Source organism: Nymphalis io, chromosome 25 (assembly GCF_905147045.1).
Source record: "Nymphalis io chromosome 25, ilAglIoxx1.1, whole genome shotgun sequence".
NCBI lineage: Eukaryota > Metazoa > Arthropoda > Insecta > Lepidoptera > Nymphalidae > Nymphalis > Nymphalis io.
The window spans coordinates 6,210,913-6,238,322 of record NC_065912.1 but is presented as its reverse complement, the minus strand read 5'-3'; the positions used below and the strand labels follow the sequence as shown (position 1 = coordinate 6,238,322).

Here is a 27,410-nt window from a genome sequence, read left to right as displayed (position 1 = left end):
TTTAAAAGAGAAACGTTCCTTTATACATAATTTTCTAATTGAAAGTCAAAATTTACTTTTATTACAACGCTTAAGTCTTAATTGACGTGATACGAGAACTGTAATGTATATTTTCTACAAATTATTACTGTTAATTGACTATATTGTGTTAGGAATTGTGCGGGACATATCATAGCTAAACTTTGAAAAAAAAACTATTTCTGAGAAGTAAAATCGGAAGCCGGGTTAATGTTACTTCAAGCTGATTCTATTAATAATGACCAAGTTTGTTTATGTCTGTAGGCCATTTCGAATAATAATAAAACACACAAATGGTTGGAAGTAACTTTCGACTCCGTATCACTTGACCGCGCCTTAACAGGACTGACGTTTTTCCCTGGAAAAACGCATTTATGCGTTTCCCCCACATGAGATATGTAGGACTCGCCAGTGCTGAAGGCGCCGGACTACCCACTAAAAAACCAGCGGTATCCTCTCCATCTTTTCGAGGGACGTCATGGGATCGCTTGCGTATACTACCGTACGTCCCGTCGATAGGCTCGCCTCTGCAGGCCTCCAGATCCTAGGGGGTTCTCAGTTGCATAGTGCTGACGCCTTCTCCCCAGTCTTCTTTGGCGAGACCATCTCCTTCCAGCACCTCTCGCTACTGATCATGGCGCTTATCACGCTCGGCAGCGAGAGGTCTCAGGCTACAATGGCCGCCAGAGAATGACGCTGAGGCCCCCATGCGGCACACTCAATCAGGGTGTGACGCGCCGTGTCCGAAGCGCCTTAACAGAATAGTTTTAACTGACCTATAACGATTTTTTTTTATTTAGCTAAATTTTCTATTTTTCAACATTATACCTCAACAATTATAGGACAAATTAAAGATTTTTTAGCAGCGTAATACTAGTAACTTTTCTATGTATATTATAAATTTTTACTGCCATGTAAAAAATCTTAATTTTTTTTTCCTTTTTTATATTTTTTCTTTTAAATTCAAAGACTGACATCATTTTATTCATGCTGAATTAGCCTGTAAGTTACGTATAAAAATTCTTATGTTAAGATTATAATGTGTTATAGAATAAGGAAATATTATAATGTACACACGTTGGCTAGTACTTATATACTAATAACATTAGTTATTAAAATATATATATTTTAAAAAAAAACTGCTAAATTTACATCATCGAGTCTTGATTTTGGTTGCTCATTGAGCAAATTGACTGAAAAAAATTACACTTCGGTATATTAAAATAAAATATATATGGGATAATGAAAAATAGTTTGGTGAGGTTAAATAACATAACAAATAAGAGGGCTCAGGCCGTAAAGTACATGGTTACAACATATAAAGTGTATAATACAAAAAAAAAAAAAAATAATTCAGTTCACTATCAACGAGTTTTACAAGTCCTAAAATTGGTTCAAACTCGTATTCAGGTATAAAAATTGTGTCTGTAACTATTTGTCATCAAGTCAAGGATAACATATTACATAAGGACAAAATCAGATCATTTCCATAAAAAAACAAATATTGAAAATGTTAGTTTTACATTATAAATTTTAATCTAATTATAACCGTGCTCCTCGCAAATAGTTTTCGACCCGAACCTGCCCAAGCGGTCATTCTCGTACCCATGATAAAAAAAAACAATTTCAGAACAAGCACCTATAATGTACCGTTTAAATTCTCTTTATTCTTTTTTTTTAACGCTAGAAAAACGCATTACGCGTTTCGCCACAGTGGGGAAGTATGTGAGGCTCGCCGGTGTCCAAGGCGTCGAGTGCGCCCCGATGTTCCATTAGTACATTACCCATACCATAATACCATTGGTACATTACCCATTAAAAAGCTAATGAGCGCCACGGGATCGCTTTCGCATGCTACCGTGACAATCGTTACATTCCTAATTAGGAAGAAGGAAGGTATTTAAAAAACAACACATGAAAAATAATAAAACGCACCAATAAAATTCTATTCTACAACAACAAATTCTACAATAACAATATTATTATTTTATTAATAATATTGTAGAATAGAATTTTATTGGCGCGTTATTATTATTAGTTCATTAATAATATTGTGGAAGAAATAACGTGTGTAAACGGACAACGACTAGACAACAGCTGCCTTATATACGCACTCGTTATAGAATTATTATAGGTGAAGATGATAGCAACGCACTAATGGACACGATGTATTCAAATGTCATTAACTTACATTGTAAGTAGGCAAATGGTCTATGAGAATTCTATAAACAAGAGATATCTTCTCGCGAACTCAAAGAAATTGTCTTTTGCGCAAATGAGGATTCATATCTTGACTTTCTAGCATTTATATGTGACATATAACATTTAAATATATTGAAAAGTAACTTACAATGAACGAGTGTTTCATTCGTAATATATATTTTTTATTTAAATAGGAAGCTAGGCTGGCAATGTATCCTGGTGATAGGTGATCACCATCCATAGATTTGCACTGTGAGAAATATCAACTATTAATTACTTATGTTATGTCCCTATGCATCTAGTTTGGTTCATTCACACTTTAAGCCGAAATACACAGATACGTTTGTTGTTTGTAAAATATATGATAAGTGAGCAGTCATGTATTTTAAGATTTCTCACCACATACCAAACAATTTCCGCCCTTTAAATTTAAGGAAAGAGATATAATAATTAATTATATTATTTATTATTTTAGTATATAGGTAACTAATAATTAATTTTGGAAGACTTGTGTGATGTTGATTAGATTCTTACTACCGCGAGCATATGCCCCCGAAGCCATAGAGTAAATATACCACTGTTTGGTGGCGGTGCTTACCCAGACGAGCTTGCATAAAGCCCTACCATCAAGTTGTTATTATAAAAAACCAATTGTAATAAGCTTAGTCCAACTTATCTAATAAAGGTCTAACAGTTTGAATACCATTTTTTGTAAAACCATTCCAGAATAGCTAGTTTACTGAGAACTATTTCTATATAATCATTTTTACGAAGATTAAAAAAAAGTATTGTCACATTATTATTACTGATTTTCAATTCAATTTTTTACATCTTAATTATCGTCTGTGAAGAATGAAACGAATAAATAAATATTTTAACTGAATCTGCTTTTATTAATGAAATCGCAAATATCCTATACCATTATTGATTGTTATCATTAAACGAAGGTCGATTACAGTAGTATTGATTTCCTCCAGACCAATAAGCCGACTAGAGTCTAGCCGTGAAAGGGTAACAGACAGACGTATTAACAAACAGACATTCGCATTTGAAATATTAGTATAGATTAACTCTTGTAATTCATTCCTAGCAAAATCCTACGGGAATAAAGTTTACTTTTATCTGGATTTCATCATCATCATCCTTTTCTCGTCCACTGCTGGACATAGGTCTCTCCAATGGCACGCCACTTAGCTCGATCTTCAGTTCTCAATCTCCAACCGCTGCCAGCCACCTTGCGTATATCGTCACTCCACCTAGCTGGAGGGCGTCCTACGCTACATTTGCCAAGGCGTGGTCTGCACTCCAGAACACGTCTACTCCAACGGTCGTCGGTTCTGCAACATATGTGTTCAGCCCACTGCCACTTCAGCTTACTTCTACTTTCTACTATCCTTTCAATAATCTGGATTTATTTCATCGGAATCCTTCCGAATCCGTTCAAATAAAGAGAGGGCGTGCCTGCTTGTCTTAACACATAAAATTTAAATATGTATCAACAAATCCATTGTTCATATAGCAAACATAGAATCTTTTACGAGACGAAATCACGCGAAATGTACATTTGCCGATTTTCGCACAATTCACGTGAAAAAATACATTTCCTAATGTCTGGTTGTTGCTTAACGTATCGGAAGTGTCAATTATAATAAGTAACTTACGATTATTTTATGAGTGTTTGTTTTATTCCGTGTAGAGTAGTTTGCATGCGAGGCGTTATGTTGTGGAAGTTAGAACATATAAATACATTATGGATGTGGTTTATACTAAATGACTTATAATTAGAGGCCCAGTGGTTTATGCACCTGAATCTCGACCAGAAGTGAATTGAAACCATTTAAATTCCGTGTGTTTATTTGGTGTTTTTAATTCATCTCGTGCTTGACGGTGAGAAAAACATTCCACCAATGAAATCACGTGGCGGATAAGCTCCCTAACCTTCTCCTCAAACGGAGAGGCCTAACCTTATCAGTGGGCCAATTACAGGTTGTACTTTTTATAATTAGAGGCTGTTTATTAAAATATATTTTTTTTACTTCCATTTTAAAATATCTTTAATTATATCCCAGGCTTACAAACCCTGTAGAATTAAATTTACCATATCAATATCCTACATATTGAACATCCAACCACGAACCAAGACCAGCACAACAATTTTCCATTTCGCTACACACTCACACAAACGAATCACGAACGCCAGTTGCACATTAACCGAAACTCCATCGGCTTCATAGCATCTAACGTCATTAGACATCAATGAACATTAACAGCCGTTTGATGTGAAAACGTCCTCAGTGAGTGTACCCCCGATCTCAGAGGTACAATACATTTTGTAGTGTACATAGCCTATAAATACGCGTCGCTTTAAAACTATGGCACAGTCTTTTTTATTGTACCATCCCGTAAACATCTAACTATTCAAAATGATCAAGAAATTATTTCCCTTAGTATTCCTTGTTGTTGTCGTCGCAGCAGATGACTTCGGAATAAAATACGTGATGAGGATATACGAAGACTGTCAGAGGACGGATGGGATAGTCCCTTGCTTGAAGAAGAAGGCTATCCTGTTCTTCGATAGGGCGGCTAGGATGGAAGCGATACCTTTGATCGCTGGTGTGGATATTGTGAAGACGTCTGATATGGAAATCGTGCCCATTAGTGAGAACGATATTGATGCGAACTTACCACGAAATATGGACAACAAGGATGAAGCATTGACAGATATGCTGTGGAACAGAATAGCGGCTTTCGCGAATTCAAGAACAATACAATTGTCACTCCCGAAAATGTCAGGCGAGGAGCTTAATAAGGGCGTTGAAGAAGGTAATATCACTTTACTAATTTCTCTATAAATCACAATTAATAACAATACGATTTTCATCGTCATAACAATTAATATATACAAACAAATTTTGATAAAATTACAACATAAATATTAGAAGCTTCAATTGCGTTGCAAAGCCTACTATTCTATATTTAAAAAACTAAATATCGTTTTAGAACTATGTTTCATTGATTAAGCTGAGAATGATTTAATAAAACCTTTTTTAAAAATTATTTTAACACGTGATTGCAATAAGTCGTTTAATATTAACGATTGAAATTGTATCTAATGAGCTTTAACGTTCCTACTAACCTTTCAATCCTACAAAAACTACAACTTTCTCTTAGAAAAGGGAAAGATATTACCTCAATACGGCTTTACATTTTAACAATAACACTTCGAATAAATGAAATTATATTATTATTGTAACATATATTTTTACATTTCAATATTGAATGATGAATATCCAGGTCCTTTGCGTTAAATGAAATAGTAACGACGTAAAAATGTTTATCAATCAAATTTTCTATATGTATATTTGTGGAGTCAGTATTTTTAATTGTTCTACATTTTAATAGCACACAAAAAACTTGGATTTAAATTTTTTGTAACGTAATTTAACAACTATGTTTCGTTATTGTACGTATCGCATTTGAGGGAACCTTTTTTTAAAATACAAAAGTGATTTTTTGCTCATTCCTTTAATTAATATAGGTATAGGATCTTCTTGGTAAAGATTATTAAATATTTATATATATTGTAGATAACGAACAGCTTATTATCGATTAGACATATATAATAATAAACCTTATTTTATATACACAAACAAAACATTAGCATCTTTAATATAAACAATAGTTTAACACACAAACGCAAGTGTGTTAAAACTCAACAATATTAGACTAATAAGCACTTTAGCTCACATGTAGGGCGTTGCAATTATTGAAAAGATAATTGGATAAAATATAATATACAATAATAGACTCAATTTCAAAAGATATCTTAACATTTCATCTGAGTAATTAAAACGGTACTAACCATATTTTACACGCATGCTTTAAGTCGACGGACGATACAATAGTGTGTATGTATGTATCGTTATAATACTAATAACTATAATATTATTATTTTTTTCTACTCTGTATTTATAAATTTTACGCTGAATAATCTCTTGGGCTTTTGCTTGATAAACTAACGTATATTAAGAAAAAAGTTTAGAACTAATTGTGAGGGTATATGGTGGATATTTTTCTTTACCGCCAAACTCTTAGTTACACACAAACGTAATTTTTCTAAAAATTTTAGAGTTATGATCAGTAACAGGCAGGCAACAAATATCGCTTCACAATATTACCCATCTTGCTATACATTTACCTGTGCTTTACTTTGAATATCATGTAAATTTCATCACGCTCCATTTAAATTATGCTCAGGCTTAGTAATAACTTTGTGTATCATCATTTTCTCGAAATGATATTAAATTTATTTAATTCACAATAATAACAGAGGAAGCTCAAAATTGGCACGATTTACACTTTCCAATAAAATACACGTTCGTGAGTACTATGACCCCGATGATGATTACAAAAGTCATAACATTATAGTTAAATTTTACTATCTAGATACGTTAAACTTTTCTCTCAATTAGCTTTATAAACGATATACTTTATTCGACATAACTTTTATCTATAAAACAAATGTTAGTTTTGTAATTAAATGCTATACTAACGGGCAAATGCCGTTGTTTAATATAAAAATAATATCAATAAGCATGTTGATCTTAACATAAGAAAGCCGATGAAGTTTAAGTCTCGGCAAACATTACCGAGTTATCATGTCCTTTATTTGCGGTTAGAATTCATCTCATGACAGCGAAAAAAAGCTTAAAAATTATTATAAAATCTACACGTATCGGAAATAATTATTCCTTATCCAACTGGAGTATTTACTAAAATGAAGAATTACATAAACGCAAGTCAAATATAGACTACATTTTAATCTTAAAGTTTTGGTAGTATTTCATTAATTAATCTTAAAATGATCCGAAAGTCTTACGGTAATTTTAATCACCGAGACTTATATAACTTAGTATGTATAGATTATTAATTATACTCTTGAAATAGATACGATTCGGTTGGTTTTGATAAACTTGACGTTCGTTTATAGATTAAAAACATTGCAACTGCTCTCAAAAAAGTAAAACGCTTAGGTAGTACAATAATATACATATATTAAGAACTATTTACTCAAATAGGAAATTGTGTACAACCCTTTCTAAATATTTAAAATCAAATGGTATTAATAATAATAATAAAAGAAGGGTAAGGATTAAAAACAATTTTTAAACAGCCTGAATGTTAAAAATGCAGGAAATTAGAATTTACGACTGATATTATCAAAATTATATACGGAATTATAAATATTTAAGCACGCAAAGGATTTAAACGAGAATAAGCAAACATGCAATAAAATTGCACAAACTAAGGGAAGTATACAATAATAATTATGAAAAAAATTATAAAAAGGAAAATTATTATTATTATTATTTATTTATTTATTGATATACTTCGGGTGTCGGCTATACTCCAATTTTTTTTTTAATATATATTTTTTTAAATAGTTGGTTGAACTGACAGACTGGTGGTCTAATGGTATATTAACACCAGCCATCGACATTGGTGCCGTGATAAATATTGAGCATTCCTTAAAACGTAAATGTGCAAATTTTGCGAACTAAGATTTTATGCCCCTTGTCCCTTTAAATATCCAGTTATTACACAGTTACATAACAATACAATACATGAGATTAATGTATAGAATTAGTAATAAATTGTAATAAAAACGATTCCAGGACGAGGTAAAATGAAGAAAATGATGGGCATGATGATGATGGGTGCAGCGATGAAGATGGCAGCGATGATCCCTCTTGCAATCGCTGGACTCTTCATACTAGCTGGGAAGGCACTGATAGTATCAAAGGTATGTAAGACAAATACTACATAACATGTAACTGTATCTTTTTTTATACAATAGGAAGGCGGACGAGCATATAGGCTACCTTATGGTAAGTGGTCACCAACGCTCTTAGACATTGCATTGTAAGAAATGTCAACCATCACTTCAATAGCCAATGCGCCACCGACCTTGGGAACTAAGATTTTAAGTCCCTTGTGCCTTTAATTACACTGGCTCACTCACCCTTCAAACCGGAACACACCAATATCAAGCACTGCTGTTTTGCGGTAAAATATCTGATGAGTGGGTGGTACCTACCCAGACGAGCTTGTACAAAGCCCTACCACCAGTATGAATTTAGATTATGAAGCATACATAAGCCCAGACTTATTTATTAGAACTAAAATTGTAGCCCGTGATAATAGAAACACGAAAGCACATAAGGTGTTTCATTTATACGTAAAAGAGATAATGAAATATAAAATTTACATTCAATAAATAAGGAAAGAAATATTTATCGGATAACTTAAAAACGATTGCGTACAACTATTTCTGATACTTCTAAATATTTAAGTAAATAGTTTGAAAAATATGAGACCCTTTTCTAATTCTTAATATAATAAATGTACTTACAAAATGTAACCTTAATTTAAGTAAAAATCTACTAAATGAAAACTACTTATTAAAATGATTTACGGTATTCCTACATTACTTACAAAGACGCTCAAAACTAAGCCCCGAGCCTAGCTTTCTTCACTTAGCTTTCATTAAATATGTAGGGCGATAAAACGATAATAAAACTGTACATTCAAACAGACAATTTGAAATGAAAAGATAATATAAACAACCTTAAAATTAAAACAGCAATTTTATGTAACAAAACGTATGTAAACGGAAATATTACAAATTAATTTAAGCCATCAAACACATTTTCTAGCATATTTATAGCGAATAGAGCCAATTTATATTCAATATATGAACGAAAAATCTATTAAAACCATTGATTCACTACCTAATCTGAGTTTCATACGTAAATACCATAGAACTGTGATAAGAAAAATATTAATATACAAGGCTGTGAAAAATCTCCTATGACTATGATTGGTTACAATAATACAATATACTTGAGAAAAAAAATCTTATTAATCTCAAGATTAACGCTCAAGCGTTTCTATGCAAAGTCAGTCTTAGAAAACATAATCAGTGACTTAAGTAGGTAACTAAGCTCAGAAAATGCACCAACAATGGACATATGTGATTAAACGGAAAACGTCTTTCATATAGCGATATAAAAGAATCGTATTGCCCTAAATAGTACACATTGTCATCACAGGAAAAACGCGTAAAGATTTTTTAATTATCTCTCTTGTAATTTCTTCCGCAATTGTTGATACCGTGGGAAGTGTTACAATAACTTGTGTCACCAACTAAAGGTTTGTTGTTCTCTGTGTACATAATTCGTGTCAAGATTAAAGATGTGATGACAATGACACGACAAAATGTGAAGAAAACACGTGAAAGGAGAAGAGAATAGAATCGAAACGATTTAGAAAAATAACATACTGAAGATTTTGGGTTAAGTTTTATCTGACGATGGAATTAGAAGATGCCTTTGAATATAGAATTAAGTTGAAACTCTTGTTGGTTTTAGTGATTTATAAAAAATTGTAAATTGCTTAGAATTTTGAATGCAAATGATATAATAATAAATGTCCATATTTAAAAACCAAACGAAAACTTAGTCCTCAGTTATAAATAAATTATTTTTCTATATGTTTTTTGGTATGATTCAGTATATCTTTTGGGATCAAGTTGAAAATGTAAAGTTATATTATATTGAGCAATTTACATTGACTATGTACAAATTATTTAACAATATTTATTACCAAATACAGGGAAAGACTAATTTAATTCACAGGAAAATACGAAAAGATAATACCCGAAAATAACTTTATTTCTTGAATGTGAGCCATGAAAGATTTACTACTTCAACTTCTTGTGCTTTTGGCATTCATATTAATATTGAGGGTTTTTATAACAAACATGATTGCAACCCAGTTCCATTAACTTTGATCTTCGATTGTAACTTCGAACCTCGAATGCCTGAGAAATATAAAATACAATGTCGAGACTGGTATACGCTCACACTATGATCAATGATAAGCTATTTTATAAGGAATTGCTTCAAGATTACCGTGAATAAGTAGCACACTTTGCAAACCATCAGTTACGGGTACCTCGCCATCATTGACTGTGGTTTCAATGTCTACTTATATTAAATATTTTTCTAACGTTGCATTTTAAGTAGCATTCAATTACAACTGCTGACGGCAACACAGCTCTTTTATTTCCTGTTCCATTATCACGATTTGTGTGGCATTCTGGCTCATCATACGTCCTTTTAAATATTTACATAATGTTGATATTATTCACATTTGAAATTTAAAATGTTCATTTGTTGAATAAAGAAGAATTAAACTCTCTATTGAACATCAAAAATCTGCCACCGGTTCGGTATTTAAAACTAACAACTTAAAATTCTGATAAATCAAAATCTGGTTTCAACCAGATAAAACTGATGTTATATTTGAGTTCATGTATAGCGTGTGCATACATAAATTTATGCAAATGAATTGCATGCATATGTATACATGCATATATATAAGCATAATATCCGTTTAAAGTTATAATGAGATTGATTCTCGAATGACACCGATTAGCTTGAAAATAGGAACGAACGTTATTGTTACGTTATACGTGAAGAAAATGTAATTTAAAAATCGAACTTTTTATAGCTTTAACGTTGTTCTTATAACGTATATATAAAAATACACACATACAGTCTATCCCAAATATATCTAAAATATTTATTATGAATTCGTAAAAAATGGCGTTATGAATGTCGGCGGAGTTGTTTTCGGAAGATTTGAAGTGAAAATGGGTAAAGCAGTTTAGTTCGTATTATAAATAAATAAATAAAAAAAGTATAACAATAAAGAACGAGTTATAGTGCATAATATAACAGAGTTATTAGCAAATGGCATGCAATATGTAAATCTATGGTTAGTTTAACTTTACTCCTCCGATTGTAATATTGTATTTATATATTATATAATGACTAGCTTATAAGAATGTAGACACAGAAGTCTTTTATTCAAGACGCTGAGTATGTCCTGCTTATTTTATTAACTTGATATTAACTGACGCGGTCGAAATCCCATTACTTTTTCTGAAAATTCGATAAGCGTGCTCGATTGCTCATTCGATTTTTATGGAATGAAAACAGCGCCGTCTAATAGCAATAATCGGAATTCCATATAAATCGTAATAAACGTCAACGCTATCGGATAGGTAAAAAAACGCGCACTAGACAAACATGACTCTTTAAAAAATCGTTTATATTTAGCCTTTTAAGCCGATTCTTTCAATTAGCTTTCAATTCGGTCGTTTATTTGTAATGGGATGATCTAATAGTATACACGAACCGTTCCTCACATCGCCAATGCGCCACCAACCTTGGGAACTAAGATGTTATATGTATGTTGTTACACGAGCGAATAACACTAACTTAGACAAAAAAAGGAAAGAGAATTTCAGTATAAAAGCTATCATGCACTGATCTACCTTGTTATACTAATTGTGTGACTTTCTCCGTTTGTTAGCTAAAAACTTAGAATACTGTATACAGAGATTTATTTAAATTTTATCCATTGCAACGTTGATTTCATGTTTGGAATATTTTGGAATTGTGAAAGAAGTTTCGAATGTCATGTTTTGCCGTCAACTCCCATTCGAGCAGCTTAAGCTCCTCACCTTCTTCGCAGTCAGTCAACAAGACTAACAACTGAGTTTTAGCCGGTTCTGTTAAGTAAAATGTTTATTATGAAACGGTGATAGCTTTAGATTTAATCTTATAAAACGACTATTAAGATGTGCTTATAAGAGATTATATGAACATATTAAAGACCACCATGAGTACTAAGATAATACATAAAATCAAGTATATGTGGGTAATCAAATAAATATATTATCATGGCTTATACTTTCAGTAATGATTGACAATTCATTATGAATTGTATCTACAATTTTCACTTACTTCTCGGATTAAATTAATATCCTAGGATAAATAAATGAATTTGTAGAATATCCAGCTTTCTAGGTTGGATCTAAATAAACAAAAGGTCAAGGAAATCTCTATGCGTGTGACAGTATTATTACGTGTTATTAATGATTTCCTTTTATATAAATTGTATGTACGTGACTACGAACTCATACACCTGAGCTTCGGAAATTTTTACATGTTTCAAGGGGCTTGAAAGTGTAAACAATGCAAGTTTTAAAATTCTAGGCTGCTGCTGGTAATTATACATGGGCAGAAAAACATAAAAAATTCGTTATTGGTCTGACCCGGGTATGAACTTATACGCTAGCCTTCGAATGAAGCTATCAACTAATGAAGATAGAAGACGAGCGATTTAATTTCAATACAACATACGTAATAGCTTAAATAGAACAGATAATTTTTGTTAAATAATAACACACTAATAAGCTTACTAATGAGACTAATAAGCAGACTAATAAGCTTTACAAAGTGACTGGACAGATAAGCTTATTATTGTAACTACGTATGTACTTTATTAAATCATTATCTTTGATAAGGCTTTTGACTTAGACAAATAATATATATTTTTGTTTACTTATAAAGAAACATTATAAATGAATACAATAATTTAAATATAGATGAAAATAAATATAATATATCTATTAAAACTAAATACTCACTATAATATAACAATTATTCTTTTTTAACTATACCAATATTTATTATATCGTTCAGTACTTATACGACCTTACAATATAACGCTAAGTGACGTAATATTTTAAAAGTAAACGATGATGTAAAATTAATTCGATTTTAAAAAAAAACAAGTTCCGAAACAAAGTACGGTCGTTGCTACCGACTAATCTTTAAAATCAAAATGAGGATACTTATTTTGAACCTTATCAAATTTCATTTAAAATTTAAATTGATATGCGTCGATAGTTCGGAACAGGAATTTAATAAGAGTGGCGGGTACATGAATTTAATAAGAGTGGCGGGTACGTGTCGACCTTCGATGGACCATTTACAATTCTCGTGGAGTTGTGAACTGGCATAAAGATAACAGACAGTGTTGCTATTAATTATAATTTGCTTAAAATTGGGAAATTAGAAAATACAACATTTTTAAATGTAATGCTATAATATCATCAATTCATCACCCAGATAAATAAAAATATTCTTATTAAAAATATAATAATTACACTTTTAACGAAAAGGTTCAATCATATTATTACATTTTTTTAGTGTATGTAAAATGACATTGAGCACATTGAAAGTAAAATTTAAAGGTCAGAACACTAAATTCACAGAAATGTTAACTATTAATTCAAAATATTCAACTATATAGCCATTTAATATAAATATATAATATATTAAATACAAAAAATATATACCTAATTCAAGTTGCTTTAGCTGTCAACACTATAAAAATTGGATTAAATAAAGAGTAAGAGCATTTCAAACAGCGACACTGGCCGCATTCTGTTAGTCTATTGCAAGCCGCGCTTTGAACAGCACAACTGAAAATAGTTTTTTTTTTATTTATTGTCGTCTTAAGTAAATCTCGTGCGGCTTTCGTAGCAAAACAAAGCCGTAAGAGATTCACTTCGGTCGATGATAAATAATACGACGAAGAAGATGTGAAGCATTTAACCGTTATAATACTTTTGTGGGTATTTTTAATTTATTCGTGTTATTTTGTTAGGATGTTATTTGTCTGTATTGTTTGTTCTATTTTTCAATTTGTTTTATCTTTTTTTAATGAACGTACAATGTACTTTTTTTTAGTTCTGCTACATTTGAATGACAGTTAAGTATCTGTTTTTATAGGTTTATTAACTGACTAATGAGGTTAAAATAGCTATAAAAACAGATACTTGATATGGTCATTACGTAAGAAATCATTAAGAAAAAATTCTATGATCATCACGAGGTGTCACTGTTCGAGTTAATGGTGTAACAACTATATTATGTCGAAGTGCAGAAGTTTTTCTTTATATTTAAAGAGCTGGGTTCGATTCTCCACTTTAAAATATTTACAATGTATGTTGGTGAGTTTACTTCATAAAACCCATATGTTCATAGCTTTTATAACAAATTACAGGTAATAAATTTTGATATATTTCTGAACCTTCTGATATTAAAAACCAATTTTGTATAATCATATTAAAAAAATAGCAGTGGTATTAACAAACACGGCACGATTTAATTATTGACTGCCTTTCATACACATGTATGTCGTTTAGGGGTGATTAGTTAAGCAATGCTGTCTTCTTCTTTCGAATGTCAAATCATTGGTGACAGAAAGAGAAAAATCCATGTTTTTCACTAGCTAAACATTTTTTTAAGACCGTTAAATTTTAAAAGGTTAGGAATTATAAATGTATGTGTTGTGTATATTATGTATGTCGAATGTTGTGTCATGAGATATTGATTGTTATGGTTACTGGAACAAACAGATACTTACAATGGGTAGACGCTATTCAAATGACACATTTTTTAAAAACATCGTTCAGTACGAAAATAAAGTATCAATAATAATTAAAGAAGTTTGTATGCGCATAAATTTCACGCAAGTTAGTTTTATTCCAAAAAATAAATAAAGGAAAAACAAGTTGTGTTTTATTACATCTTTAACCGTATTACTTTTTGTATGTGTGGGTATTTACCCATTTTGTAAGTTAATTATTTTAGTATTTCTAGTCTTAGCTCTAAGGCTTAGGTTTGGTAGATTTTTTGACTATTAATAAGCAATTAAATAACGCTGCAAATATATAAGATTTTGTCTTTGACGATGATAATTATTTTTGCTTTTTGGCTCTGTATAGTTTTTCATGATTGTTTCGAATATCGAAGAAATATATTAATTAGTTCATAGTTATTTAGTTTTCCGTTGAATCGGAATAAATATTTATTCGAAAGAGTTTAAACAGATTTTTTTATTTATACAATCTAAAGCAGTTTATTTCCAGAAAATTCCATAATTACGTTGTACATAATAAACAATAATTATAAAGATTTCTTTGAATTGTCAAGAGACTAGTTTACTAGATCATTTAAGAGGAAACAAAATAAAATGATATTATTATTTCTCATATGGTTATTTCGGTTCAGTGGTTAATTTTACAATAAATTATTTGAAAGACGTGTATTGTTCGATTTCCGTACGGCCTTGTAGAATCCCTAGCGTCAATTGACATTTTTTTTTTTACATTATGATTTTTGTATCATACAAAATTATTTAATCTAGAGAGGAGTACAATAATACACCTACCTACCTGATTGAAATAAAGTACAAACATATTTGTAAAAATGAATACGTTCAATTTCTCTTCTTCATGAATAAACTTTTATGATTTATCATTATATACATGTATACTACTAAGTATAGTTACTTCTAATTATTAAAAAAAGGATTAAAAGAAAGAATTTGCCATTAACTTGATTACTATGTCGCCTTGTTTGTCTAGTGACTATCTTATAAGGCTGCAGATTCCAAAATCTCAATTTAAATCTAGGTTGCCAAAAATATTGAGTTAGACGACAAGATATTCTCCAAAGCTGCAAGTATATAAGTGCTTACACTACTACGGAAGTAACGTAAAGGCCTTGGTTTTGATCCCTTTCCGTTTATATGAAATTGCCATCCTATTGAATTATAAGTGAGGTAATCAAATGTCGTGTTACGCACACACTTGTGTTATATATTAATAACTTTTGCGTAGATTGTGACTCAATTATAAAGTCTATTATTTGAAACATAATGAAGGCAATATTACTATTATACGACACCTATTAGAAGTTCATATGAACCATCGTTAAGACAGTCGCTCTTTTCGTTTTAAATTTCAACAAAGCCAAAGTCAAAATCAAGTCAACAATCTTTATTAAATATAGAAGCGTTATATTTTTTATTAATATTAATGATATTTATACAGTAATTTTAACTTCAAGTTTGACATAGTTGAACAGTAAGTTGGGATTAATACACTCTTAAATAATCATCTTTTTTGTTACATGCAAATCATTTTGTATGAATGCAATTTAATCAGTGTTGATATTTCACAGCATAATTTACATTCCTAAGCGAAGGTAGTTTAGCATTTAATTATTCGCAAATGATAGTAGAACAGTTATAATAAGAGTTATAGTAATGAGCAAAATAATAAGTTACTTTTTTTATAAAATAACTTTAACAATACCCGAGCGAACAACAGAAGTCTCCTATAAACTCTTTATTTGATAAATAGCATTCCACTAACGTCATTACTGTGTTATTTAAGGCTTCGTTGTTACGTAAATAAACAGCCATGTTGTGTTGTAATGTCTTGACCTATTATATAAATAAATTCACAAAGTAATTTGCCGTCCAATAATAATAAGAGTAATTCTCATTATAAAAAAGCATATTTAATCTAATTGCCTAAACCCTAAATACAATCATGTTGATGTTATTTTTGTAATTGCAATAACGTTTTTATCTATATATCTTTTATGTCCAATATTATTTAACAAAAAATATTTGACAAAACAGATTTAAATCATGAGAAAGAAACAAATTGTTTAGTCCACCGACCCATATTGGAGCAGGCTGATGGAATAAGCTCCAAACCTTCTCAAAAAGGAAGAAGGCCTTAGGCAGCTGTGAGAAATTTATAGGTTGTTACTTTAATTTTCTTATTTTTATTTCATTTCAGATCGCCTTACTTCTAGCTGGTATCATAGCGTTGAAAAAGATCATCGCCCAAAAGAACAGTGGCGGTGGCGGCGGTCACGAGAGCCACGGCTGGTCATCCGGAGGTGGTAGCAGTGGGGGCTGGGACCGTAGATCGTATGACGCATCCGACTTAGCGTACTCAGGGTACAAAAAAGATTAAAATACACATATAACTTAGATTTAAGTAAAAACGAACAACTTCCGTTATTAATACTATAACAATATTTGCTTTATAATTTTACTATTATGAATGTACACACGGTGATTTTATAAAAAAATGTGATTTGAAAAGTGATATTTCATAATCGAAAAGCAATAATTTTAGTTTGTGTTCCATTATTTATATTTTGATTTAGACAAATCGATTATTGTTATTAAATTATAAATAATATTAGAAGTTAATCTGTCAGTAATTTTTCGGTTCCGAGGAATAATGTATCTTATAATACAGGCTGTACAGATACTTAATCATTATTTGTTAAGCTTCAAAGTATAGCCAAAACATTAAAAACGATCCATACTGAGTTTCATAGAAATTGGTGGTTTGCCGGGCGATAGTTTTATGTATAAAAAAAAACAAGATATTAATTTTTACAAGCTGTCATTGTGCATTTTTTTTTTAAAAAACAATCATATCACAGATTTGACCCTCCATATTAAAATTTCATATGGAGCTTGAGTTAAGAAACGCAAGACTCATATCTGAGGGGTCTCATTATAGTTTTCTTTTCGAACTTTATATAAAGGTTATTAGTTATTGATATATGGAATTAGGCAGTTAAATCCACGCAATAATATTATTGTGAAGCTTCAAGCTTCAAGAAAAAGATCAAGACCGACCATCGTGAAAATCATTGAAGACCTTCGTTCAGCAGTGGATGTTTTTCGGCTGAAATGATGTTGATGTTTAATCAAAATCAAAATTCATAGAATCCTATAAGAATATAAGAATTGTTAAGTAATAAGAATAAATTGAATGCAAACCGTTGATTTTGAATGTAGATTTTATTCGAGAAGAATCAAAAGGAAACTCAGTGTTATTAAAAAAACTGCTATTGCCAGTTAAAATTAATTAGTTTTTACTTCGGTTCCTGTCTCAAGGATACTTAGCGTCTTGGCCTATATTAAAAGCCTACATTGCTCATTTTATGATCCAATCATTATACAAATAACACGTGTGTCAGTATATTTGAAGTCATATAATTCATTGCTATTTAATTAATGTTAATTTTACCAATTGTCCTTAATTAAAGGGCGATTTAATGGAAGTATTTTTTATAAAAAATCTTTTTTATAACTAGCTTTAAGTGGACCGTTTTGTATCATAACCTTATTTATTGACTTAATTTATTATAACTTATTAAATTATTTAATAAACTGTACGTTTTTTATGTTGTGTTTCATTTTATACAAGCAATGTTTTAAGAAGTATATCAAAATCTAAGCTGCCTTTCTGTCGTATATTATCTTTAGAAGTAGGTTTGAAATCACAAAGTATATCGTCATTACTGTGATAAAATGATATATGTGTAATTCTATAATATTACAGTAAAGCGTTCGTAGTTTTGATACAGGTTTATAGGCATAATTATTGAATAATTAAGACTGTACTGTATGCAATTAAAATGATATTTAATCTCTATACTTCTATGTTTAGATGGCTTCGTTTATGATTTTTCGGCAATCTGTATCAAAAGTATTCACTGGCTGACTATCATAATACAGCAACTGTAAATACAGATGCATGTCCTAACTGTATCCTTAACTTATCCTATTTTGTAAAAAAAAATTCAACATCCCACCGACAAGATGCGATTGAAAGTTTCCTCGCGACATTATCCTTTATAAACATGCTCAAAAACTCAGTGACGCTTAATTTATAATTTGAGTCCGTATACCAGTAACTACATAGCAATGTGTAAACACAACAACGCCCGGACTTAGAAATCCAAGGCCCCAAGCCACTTTGACAGTTGGAGGCCCCCTATTTCGGAGCGGTTATAGTAAAATTATATTATTTTTGGCTGAGTGGAGCCCCTGGGCCTTGTAGGACATGAATCTGGGGCTGAACACTAGACATTTTTTTATAGAATACGACGGCGGACGAGCATATGGGCAAATACGACAATATATACTAATATAAATAAATATGTGTTCTGATAATATTTTGATACATATATTTTAAAAAATATTAGGGCCTTGGTCTATTGGCCAGCTCATCACATACGAGTTCGAACAGTCAATGGTCGAGTCCTCATATTTAGAGGAAGTAATACTCACTAAATTATGGACGCATTTCTCAAGTTCCTACTAATTGTAAAAGCAACAAATGTGGTATATATGGATTACTTTATATCCTGTTATCAAAGGACGTGTAAAACATCTTCTAGCCACTTTGTTATTGATGAGTTAATTTAAGGACTCGATATACATGAAAAAACTTTATTAGAGAAATATTCATTCCTTTTTTCTCTGTAATCGTTGCCGGAAACCAAATTTAAACAATACACGTTAATTTATATCACATAAAGCTTTTTCTTATCGTTTTAATGAAAATAATTATTAGTAATAGTAATGAATATGCAAAGTACCCTTTGAATGAATGAAGCTGTTACAAGATTTTTTTATTACTATACAACAATACTAATACCTTCGCTTAATTTGTGTAGGATATATTATGTAAATATTTTAAAGGATTTTTTTACGTAATCGATACGCGCAAATTGCGGTGCAACCTCTCTGTCGCCTAATCAATCAGTGACTCTTCTCCTAAAACAGAGCACAGGGTCAGGTTTCCGCGCGGCATATTTATCTGAAATGACGGTCAATGACGTATATCCACCTCTTAAGTTCGGCTCAAAGAAGCGGACGCAGCAATGTACCTTGCCAATTTTTGTTATCACTCACATATAACGCAAACAATGGTTTTGTAATTCAAAATGAAGGCGATACAAGACAGACTGGCTGTTAAAAACACCACATGCCTATGTTAGCACATATCTGATAGCATCCCCTGGTTGCAAATACTGAAAATCGATTAAAAAAAAACATTGGTCTTTTCAAATCAAAATCTGGTTTCAACCAGATAAAACTAGATGTTATATTTGAGTTCATGCATAGCGTGTGCATATATAAATTTTTGCAAATGAAGTGCATAATGATTATTTATGATGTCCTACATGCGTATGTATAAGCATAATATCCGTTTAAAGTTATAATGAGATTGATTCTCGAATGACACCGATTAGCTTGAAAATAGGAACGAACGTTATTGTTACGTTATACGTGAAGAAAATGTAATTTAAAAATCGAACTTTTTATAGCTTTAACGTTGTTCTTATAACGTATATATAAAAATACACACATACAGTCTATCCCAAATATATCTAAAATATTTATTATGAATTCGTAAAAAATGGCGTTATGAATGTCGGCGGAGTTGTTTTCGGAAGATTTGAAGTGAAAATGGGTAAAGCAGTTTAGTTCGTATTATAAATAAATAAATAAAACAGGTATAAAAATAAAGACCTATTTATGGTGCATAATATAACAGAGTTATTAGCAAATGGCACGGAATATGTAAATCTAAGGTTAGTTTAACTTTACTCCTCCGATTGGAATATTGTATTTATATATTATATAATGACTAACTTATAAGAATGTAGACACCGAGGTCTTGGGCTTAAAACTGTTTATCGGTTAATACATTTTTATTCAAGACGCTGTGTATGTCCTGCTTATTAGGTTGACTTGATATTGACTGACGCAGCCGAAATTCCATTACTTTTTCTGAAAATTCGATAAGCGTGCTCGATTGCTCATTCGGTTTTTATGGAATGAAAATAGTGGCGTCTAATAGCAATAATCGGAATTCCATATAAATCGTAATAAACGTCAACGCTATCGGATAGGAAAAAAAACGCGCACTAGACAAACATGACTCTTTAAAAAATCGTTTATATTTAGCCTTTTAAGCCGATTCTTTCAATTAGCTTTCAATTCGGTCGTTTATTTGTAATGGGATGATCTAATAGTATACACGAACCGTTCCTCACATCGCCAATGCGCCACCAACCTTGGGAACTAAGATGTTATATGTATGTTGTTACACGAGCGAATAACACTAACTTAGACAAAAAAAGGAAAGAGAATTTCAGTATAAAAGCTATCATGCACTGATCTACCTTGTTATACTAATTGTATGACTTTCTCCGTTTGTTTGCTAAAAACGTAGGATACTGTATACAGAGATTTATTTAAATTTTATCCATTGCAACGTTGATTTCATGTTTGGAATATTTTGGAATTGTGAAAGAAGTTTCGAGTGTCATGTTTTGCCGGCAACTCCCATTGGAGCAGCTTAAGCTCCTCACCTTCTTCGCAGTCAGTCAACAAGACTAACGACTGAGTCTTAGCCGGTTCTGTTAATTAGAATCTTTATTATGAAACGGTGATAGCTTTAGATTTAATCTTATAAAACGACTATTAAGATGTGCTTATAAGAGATTATATGAACATATTAAAGACCACCATGAGTACTAACATAGTACATAAAATCAAATATATGTGGGTAATCAAATAATTATATTACCATGGCTTATACTTTCAAAAATGATTGACACTACAATTTTCACTTACTTTTCGGATTAAATTAATATACTAGGATAAATAAATGAATTTGTCGAAAGTCCAGCTTTCTGGGTTGCATCTAGATAAACCAAAATCGAGGAAATCTCTATGCGTGTGACGGTATTATTACGTGTTATTAATGATTTTCTTTCATATAAATTGTATGTACGTGACTACGAACTCATACACCTGAGCTTCGGAAATTTTTACATGTTTCAAGGGGCTTGAAAGTGTAAACAATGCAAGTTTTAAAATTCTAGGTTGCTGCTGGTAATTATACCTGGGCAGAAAAACATAGATAATTCGTTATTGGTCTGACCCGGGTATGAACTTCAGGCCTTATACGCTAGCCTTCTAATGCAGCAGGGAACTATCAACTACTGACTATATAAGTAAAATATTATACAGACGATAGAAGACGAGCGATTTAATTTCAACAGAACATACGTAATAACTTAAATAGAATGGATAGTTTATTGTTAAATAAATAACACACTAATAAGCTTACTAATAAGACTAATAAGCTTTACAAAGTGACTGGACGGATAAGCTTATTATTGTAACTACATATGTATTATATAAAAGTATTATTTATGATAAGGCTTGTGAGTTAAAGACAATTTATAAACATTTTTGTTTATTTGTAAAGAAACATTATAAATGAATACAAAAATTTAAATATAGAAGAAAATAAAAATAATATTCTATAATATTATAATAATATTCTTTTTTAACTATACCAATATTTATTATATCGTTCAGTACTTATACGACCTTATAATATGACACTAATTGACGTAATATTTTAAAAGTAAACGATGACGTAGCATTAATTCGATTTTTTAAAAAAACAAGTTCCGAAACAATGTACGGTCGTTGCTACCGACTAATCTTTAAAATCAAAATGAGGATACTTATTTTGAACCTTATCAAATTTCATTTAAAACTTAAATTGATATGCGTCGTTAGTTCGGAACAGGAATTTAATAAGAGTGGCGGGTACATGAATTTAATAAGAGTGGCGGGTACGTGTCGACGTTCGATGGACCATTTACAATTCTCGTGGAGTTGTGAACTGGCATAAAGATAACAGACAGTGTTGCTATTAATTATAATTTGCCTAAAATTGGGAAATAAGAAAATAAAATATATTTTTTTTTAAATTAAAGCAATAATATCATCAATTCATCACCCAGATAAATAAAAATATTTTCATTAAAAATATAATTATTACACTTTTAACGAAAAGGTTAATCATATTATTACATTTTTGTAGTGTATGTAGAAGTGACATTTTTTTTTTTATTTATAGAATGGGAAGGCGGACGAGCATATGGGCCACCTGATGGTAAGTGGTCACCAACGCTCTTAGACATTGGCATTGTAAGAAATGTCAACCATCGCTTACATATCCAATGCGCCACCAACCTTGGGAACTAAGATTTTATGTCCCTTGTGCCTGTAATTACACTGGCTCACTCACCCTTCAAACCGGAACACAACAATATCAAGTATTGCTGTTTTGCGGTAGAATATCTGATGAGTGGGTGGTACCTACCCAGACGAGCTTGCACAAAGCCCTACCACCAGTAACCTACCCAGACGAGCTTGCACAAAGCCCTACCACCAGTAACCTACCCAGACGAGCTTGCACAAAGCCCTACCACCAGTAAAAGTAAGTATTGAGCACATTGAAAGTAAAATTTAAAGATCAGAACACAAAATTAACAGAAATGTTAACTATTTATTCAAAATATTCAACTATATAGCCATTTAATATAAATATATAATATATTAAATACAAAAAATATATACCTCAATCAAGTTGCTTTAGCTATCAACACTATAAAAATAGGATTAAATAAAGAGTAAGAGCATTTCAAACAGCGGCACTGGCCGCATTCTGTTAGTCTATTGCAAGCCGCGCTTTGAACAGCACAACTGAAAATAGTTTTTTTTTTATTTATTGTCGTCTTAAGTAAATCTCGTGCGGCTTTCGTAGCAAAGCAAAGCCGTAAGAGATTCACTTCGGTCGATGATAAATAATACGACGAAGAAGATGTGTGAAGCATTTAACCGTTATAATACTTTTGTGGGTATTTTTAATTTATTCGTGTTATTTTGTTAAGATGTTATTTGTCTGTATTGTTTGTTCTATTTTTCAATTTGTTTTATCTTTTTTTAATGAACGTACAATGTACTTTTTTTAGGTCTGCTACATTTGATTGACAGTTAAGTATCTGTTTTTATAGGTTTATTAACTGACTAATGAGCTTAAAAAATCTATAAAAAACAGATACTTGATATGGTCATTACGTAAGAAATCATTAAGAAACAATTATATGATCATCACGAGGTGTCACTGTTCGAGTTAATGGTGTAACAACTATATTATGTCGAAGTGCAGAAGTTTTTCTTTATATTTAAAGAGCTGGGTTCGATTCTCCACTTTAAAATATTTACAATGTATGTTGGTGAGTTTACTTCATAAAACCCATATGTTCATAGCTTTTATAACAAATTACAGGTAATAAATTTTGATATATTTCTGAACCTTCTGATATTAAAAACCAATTTTGTATAATCACATTTAAAAAAATATCAATCAACAGCCAATCGTTGTCCACTGCTGAACATAGGCCTCTCCCAAGGTGCGCCAAAGCTCCCTGTCCTCCGCCTTCCGCATCCAGTTGGTGCCCGCCACCTTCTTAAGGTCGTCGGTCCACCTGGCTGGAGGGCGCCCTACGCTGCGCTTGCGCTTGAAAAAAATAACAGTGGTATTAACAAACACGGAACGATTTAATTATTGACTGCCTTTCATACACATGTATGTCGTTTAGGGGTTGATTAGTTAAGCAATGCTGTCTTCTTCTTTCGAATGTCAAATCATTGGTGATAGAAAGAGAAAAATCCATGTTTTTCCCTAGCTAAACATTTTTTAAGACCGTTTAATTTTAAATGGTTAGAAATTATAAATGTATGTGTTGTGTATGTATGTATGTCGAATGTTGTGTCATGAGATATTGATTGTTATGGTTACTGGAACAAACAGATACTAACAATGGGTAGACGCTATTCAAATGACACATTTTTTAAAAACATCGTTCAGTGCGAAAATAAAGTATCAATAATAATTAAAGGAGTTTGTATGCGCATAAATTTCACACAAGATAGTTTTCCAAAAAATAAAAAATGGAAAAACAAATTGTGTTTTATTACATCTTTAACCGTATTACTTTTTGTGTGTGGGTATTTACCCATTTTGTAAGTTAATTATTTTAGTCTTTGGTCTGAGGCGTAGGTTTGGTAGATTTTATGACTGTTAATAAGCAATTAAATAACGCTGCAAATATATAAGATTTTGTCTTTGACGATGATAATTATTTTTGCTTTTTGGCTCTGTATAGTTTTTCATGATTGTTTCGAATATCGAAGAAATATATTAATTAGTTCATAGTAATTTAGTTTTCCGTTGAATCGGAATAAATATTTTAGTCGAAAGAGTTTAAACAGATGTTTTAATTATACAATCTAAAGCAGTTTATTTCCAGAAAATTCCATAATTACGTTGTACATAATAAACAATAATTATAAAGATTTCTTTGAATTGTCAAGAGACTAGTTTACTAGATCATTTAAGAGGAAACAAAATAAAATGATATTATTATTTCTCATATGGTTATTTCGGTTAATTGGTTAATTTTACAATAAATTATTTGAAAGACGTGTATTGTTCGATTTCCGTACGGCCTTGTAGAATCCCTAGCGCCAATTGACAGATTTTTTTTACATTATGATTTTTGTATCATACAAAATTATTTAATCTAGAGAGGAGCACAATAATACACCTAACTACCTGATTGAAATAAACTACAAGCATATTTGTAAAAATGAATACGTTCAATTTCTCTTCTTCATGAATAAACTTTTATGATTTATCATTATATACATGTATACTACTAAGTATAGTTACTTCTAATTATTAAAAAAAGGATTAAAAGAAAGAATTTGCCATTAACTTGATTACTATGTCACTCGTTTGTCTAGTGACTATCTTATAAGGTTGCAGATTCCAAAATCTCATTTTAAATCTAGGTTGCCAAAAATATTGGGTTAGACGACAAGATATTCTCCAAAGCTGCAAGTATATAATAGCTTACACTATTACGGAAGTAACGTAAAGGCCCTGGTTTTGATCCCTTTCCGTTCATATGAAATTGCCATCCTATTGAATTAAAAGTGAGGTAATCGAATGTCGTGTTTCGCACACACTTGTGCTATATATTAATAACTTCTGCGTAGATTGTGACTCAATTATAAAGTCTATTCTTTGAAACATAATGAAGGCAATATTACTATTATACGACACCTATTAGAAGTTCGTATGAACCATTGTTAAGACCATTGTTTTAATTTCAACAAAGACAAAGTCAAAATCAAGTCAACAATCTTTTTTAAATATAGAAGCGTTATATTTTTTTATTGATTGTCATAAATCTACTACTGATTCGGAAATAAACAAAATGAAAATAAACAATTAATGATATAGTAATTTTAACTTCAAGTTTGACGTAGTTGAACAGTAAGTTGGGATTAATACACTCTTAAATAATCATCTTTTTTGTTATATGCAAATCATTTTGTATGAATGCAATTTTATCAGTGTTGATATTTCACAGCATAATTTACATTCCTAGGCGAAGGTAGTTTAGCATTTAATTATTCTCAAATGATAGTAGAACAGTTATAATAAGAGTTATAGTAATGAGCAAAATAATAAGTTACTTTTTTTATAAAATAATTTTAACAATACCCGAGCGAACAACAGAAGTCTCCTATAAACCCTTTATTTGATAAATAGCATTCCACTAACGTCATTACTGTGTTATTTAAGGCTTCGTTGTTACGTAAATAAACAGCCATATTGTGTTGTAATGACTTGACCTATTATATAAATAAATTCACAAAGTAATTTGCCGTCCAATAATAATAAGAGTAATTCTCATTATAAAAAAGCATATTTAATCTAATTGCCTAAACCCTAAATACAATCATGTTGATGTTATTTTTGTAATTGCAATAACGTTTTTATCTATATATCTTTTATGTCCAATATTATTTAACAAAAATTATTTGACAAAACCAAATGAGTTACTATAGATTTGAATCATGAGAAAGAAACGAATTGTTTAGTCCACCGACCCATATTGGAGCAGGCTGATGGAATAAGCTCCAAACCTTCTCAAAAAGGAAGAAGGCCTTAGGCAGCTGTGAGAAATTTATAGGTAGTTACTTTAATTTTCTTATTTTTATTTCATTTCAGATCGCCTTACTTCTAGCTGGTATCATAGCGTTGAAAAAGATCATCGCCCAAAAGAACGGTGGCGGTGGCGGCGGGCACGAGAGCCACGGCTGGTCATCTGGAGGTGGTAGCAGTGGGGGCTGGGACCGTAGATCGTATGACGCATCCGACTTAGCGTACTCAGGGTACAAAAAAGATTAAAATACACATATAACTTAGATTTAAGTAAAAACGAACAACTTCCGTTATTAATACTATAACAATATTTGCTTTATAATTTTACTATTATGAATGTACACACGGTGATTTTATAAAAAAATGTGATTTGAAAAGTGATATTTCATAATCGAAAAGCAATAATTTTAGTTTGTGTTCCATTATTTATATTTTGATTCAGACAAATCGATTATTGTTATTAAATTATAAATAATATTAGAAATTAATCTGTCAGTAATTTTTCGGTTCCGAGGAATAATGTATCTTATGATACAGGCTGTAAAGATACTTAATCATTATTTGTTAAGCTTCAAAGTATAGCCAAAACATTAAAAACGATCCATACTGAGTTTCATAAAAATTGGTAGTTTGCCGGGCGATAGTTTTATGTATAAAAAAAAACAAGATATTGATTTTTACAAGCTGTGATTGAATTTTTTTTTAA

General features: G+C 31.0%; 1 protein-coding gene across 2 annotated transcripts; it reads left to right on the top strand.

The window, feature by feature from the left end:
• Positions 1–4,627: 4,627 nt before the first annotated feature.
• Positions 4,628–27,063, top strand: LOC126778277 (uncharacterized). 2 transcript variants are annotated; one of them, XM_050501769.1, is made up of 3 exons: positions 4,628–5,043; positions 7,896–8,023; positions 26,771–27,063. In XM_050501769.1, exons 1-3 carry the CDS (start codon positions 4,644–4,646, stop codon positions 26,948–26,950), a joined length of 708 nt encoding a protein of 235 aa, XP_050357726.1. In that variant the 5' UTR covers positions 4,628–4,643; the 3' UTR covers positions 26,951–27,063. The 2 variants fall into 2 exon arrangements, with proteins under 2 accessions (XP_050357726.1, XP_050357725.1); XM_050501768.1 differs by lacking the exon at positions 26,771–27,063 and adding an exon at positions 16,799–17,697.
• The last annotated feature ends 347 nt before the right edge of the window (positions 27,064–27,410 follow it).

Excerpts from the sequence above, each read along its gene's own strand:
- LOC126778277 (XM_050501769.1), top strand. The coding sequence starts at position 4,644 with ATGATCAAGAAATTATTTCCCTTAGTATTCCTTGTTGTTGTCGTCGCA. Across the intron at positions 5,044-7,895 it reads TAATAAGGGCGTTGAAGAAG|GACGAGGTAAAATGAAGAAA; the intron begins GTAATATCACTT and ends AAACGATTCCAG. Across the intron at positions 8,024-26,770 it reads AGGCACTGATAGTATCAAAG|ATCGCCTTACTTCTAGCTGG; the intron begins GTATGTAAGACA and ends ATTTCATTTCAG.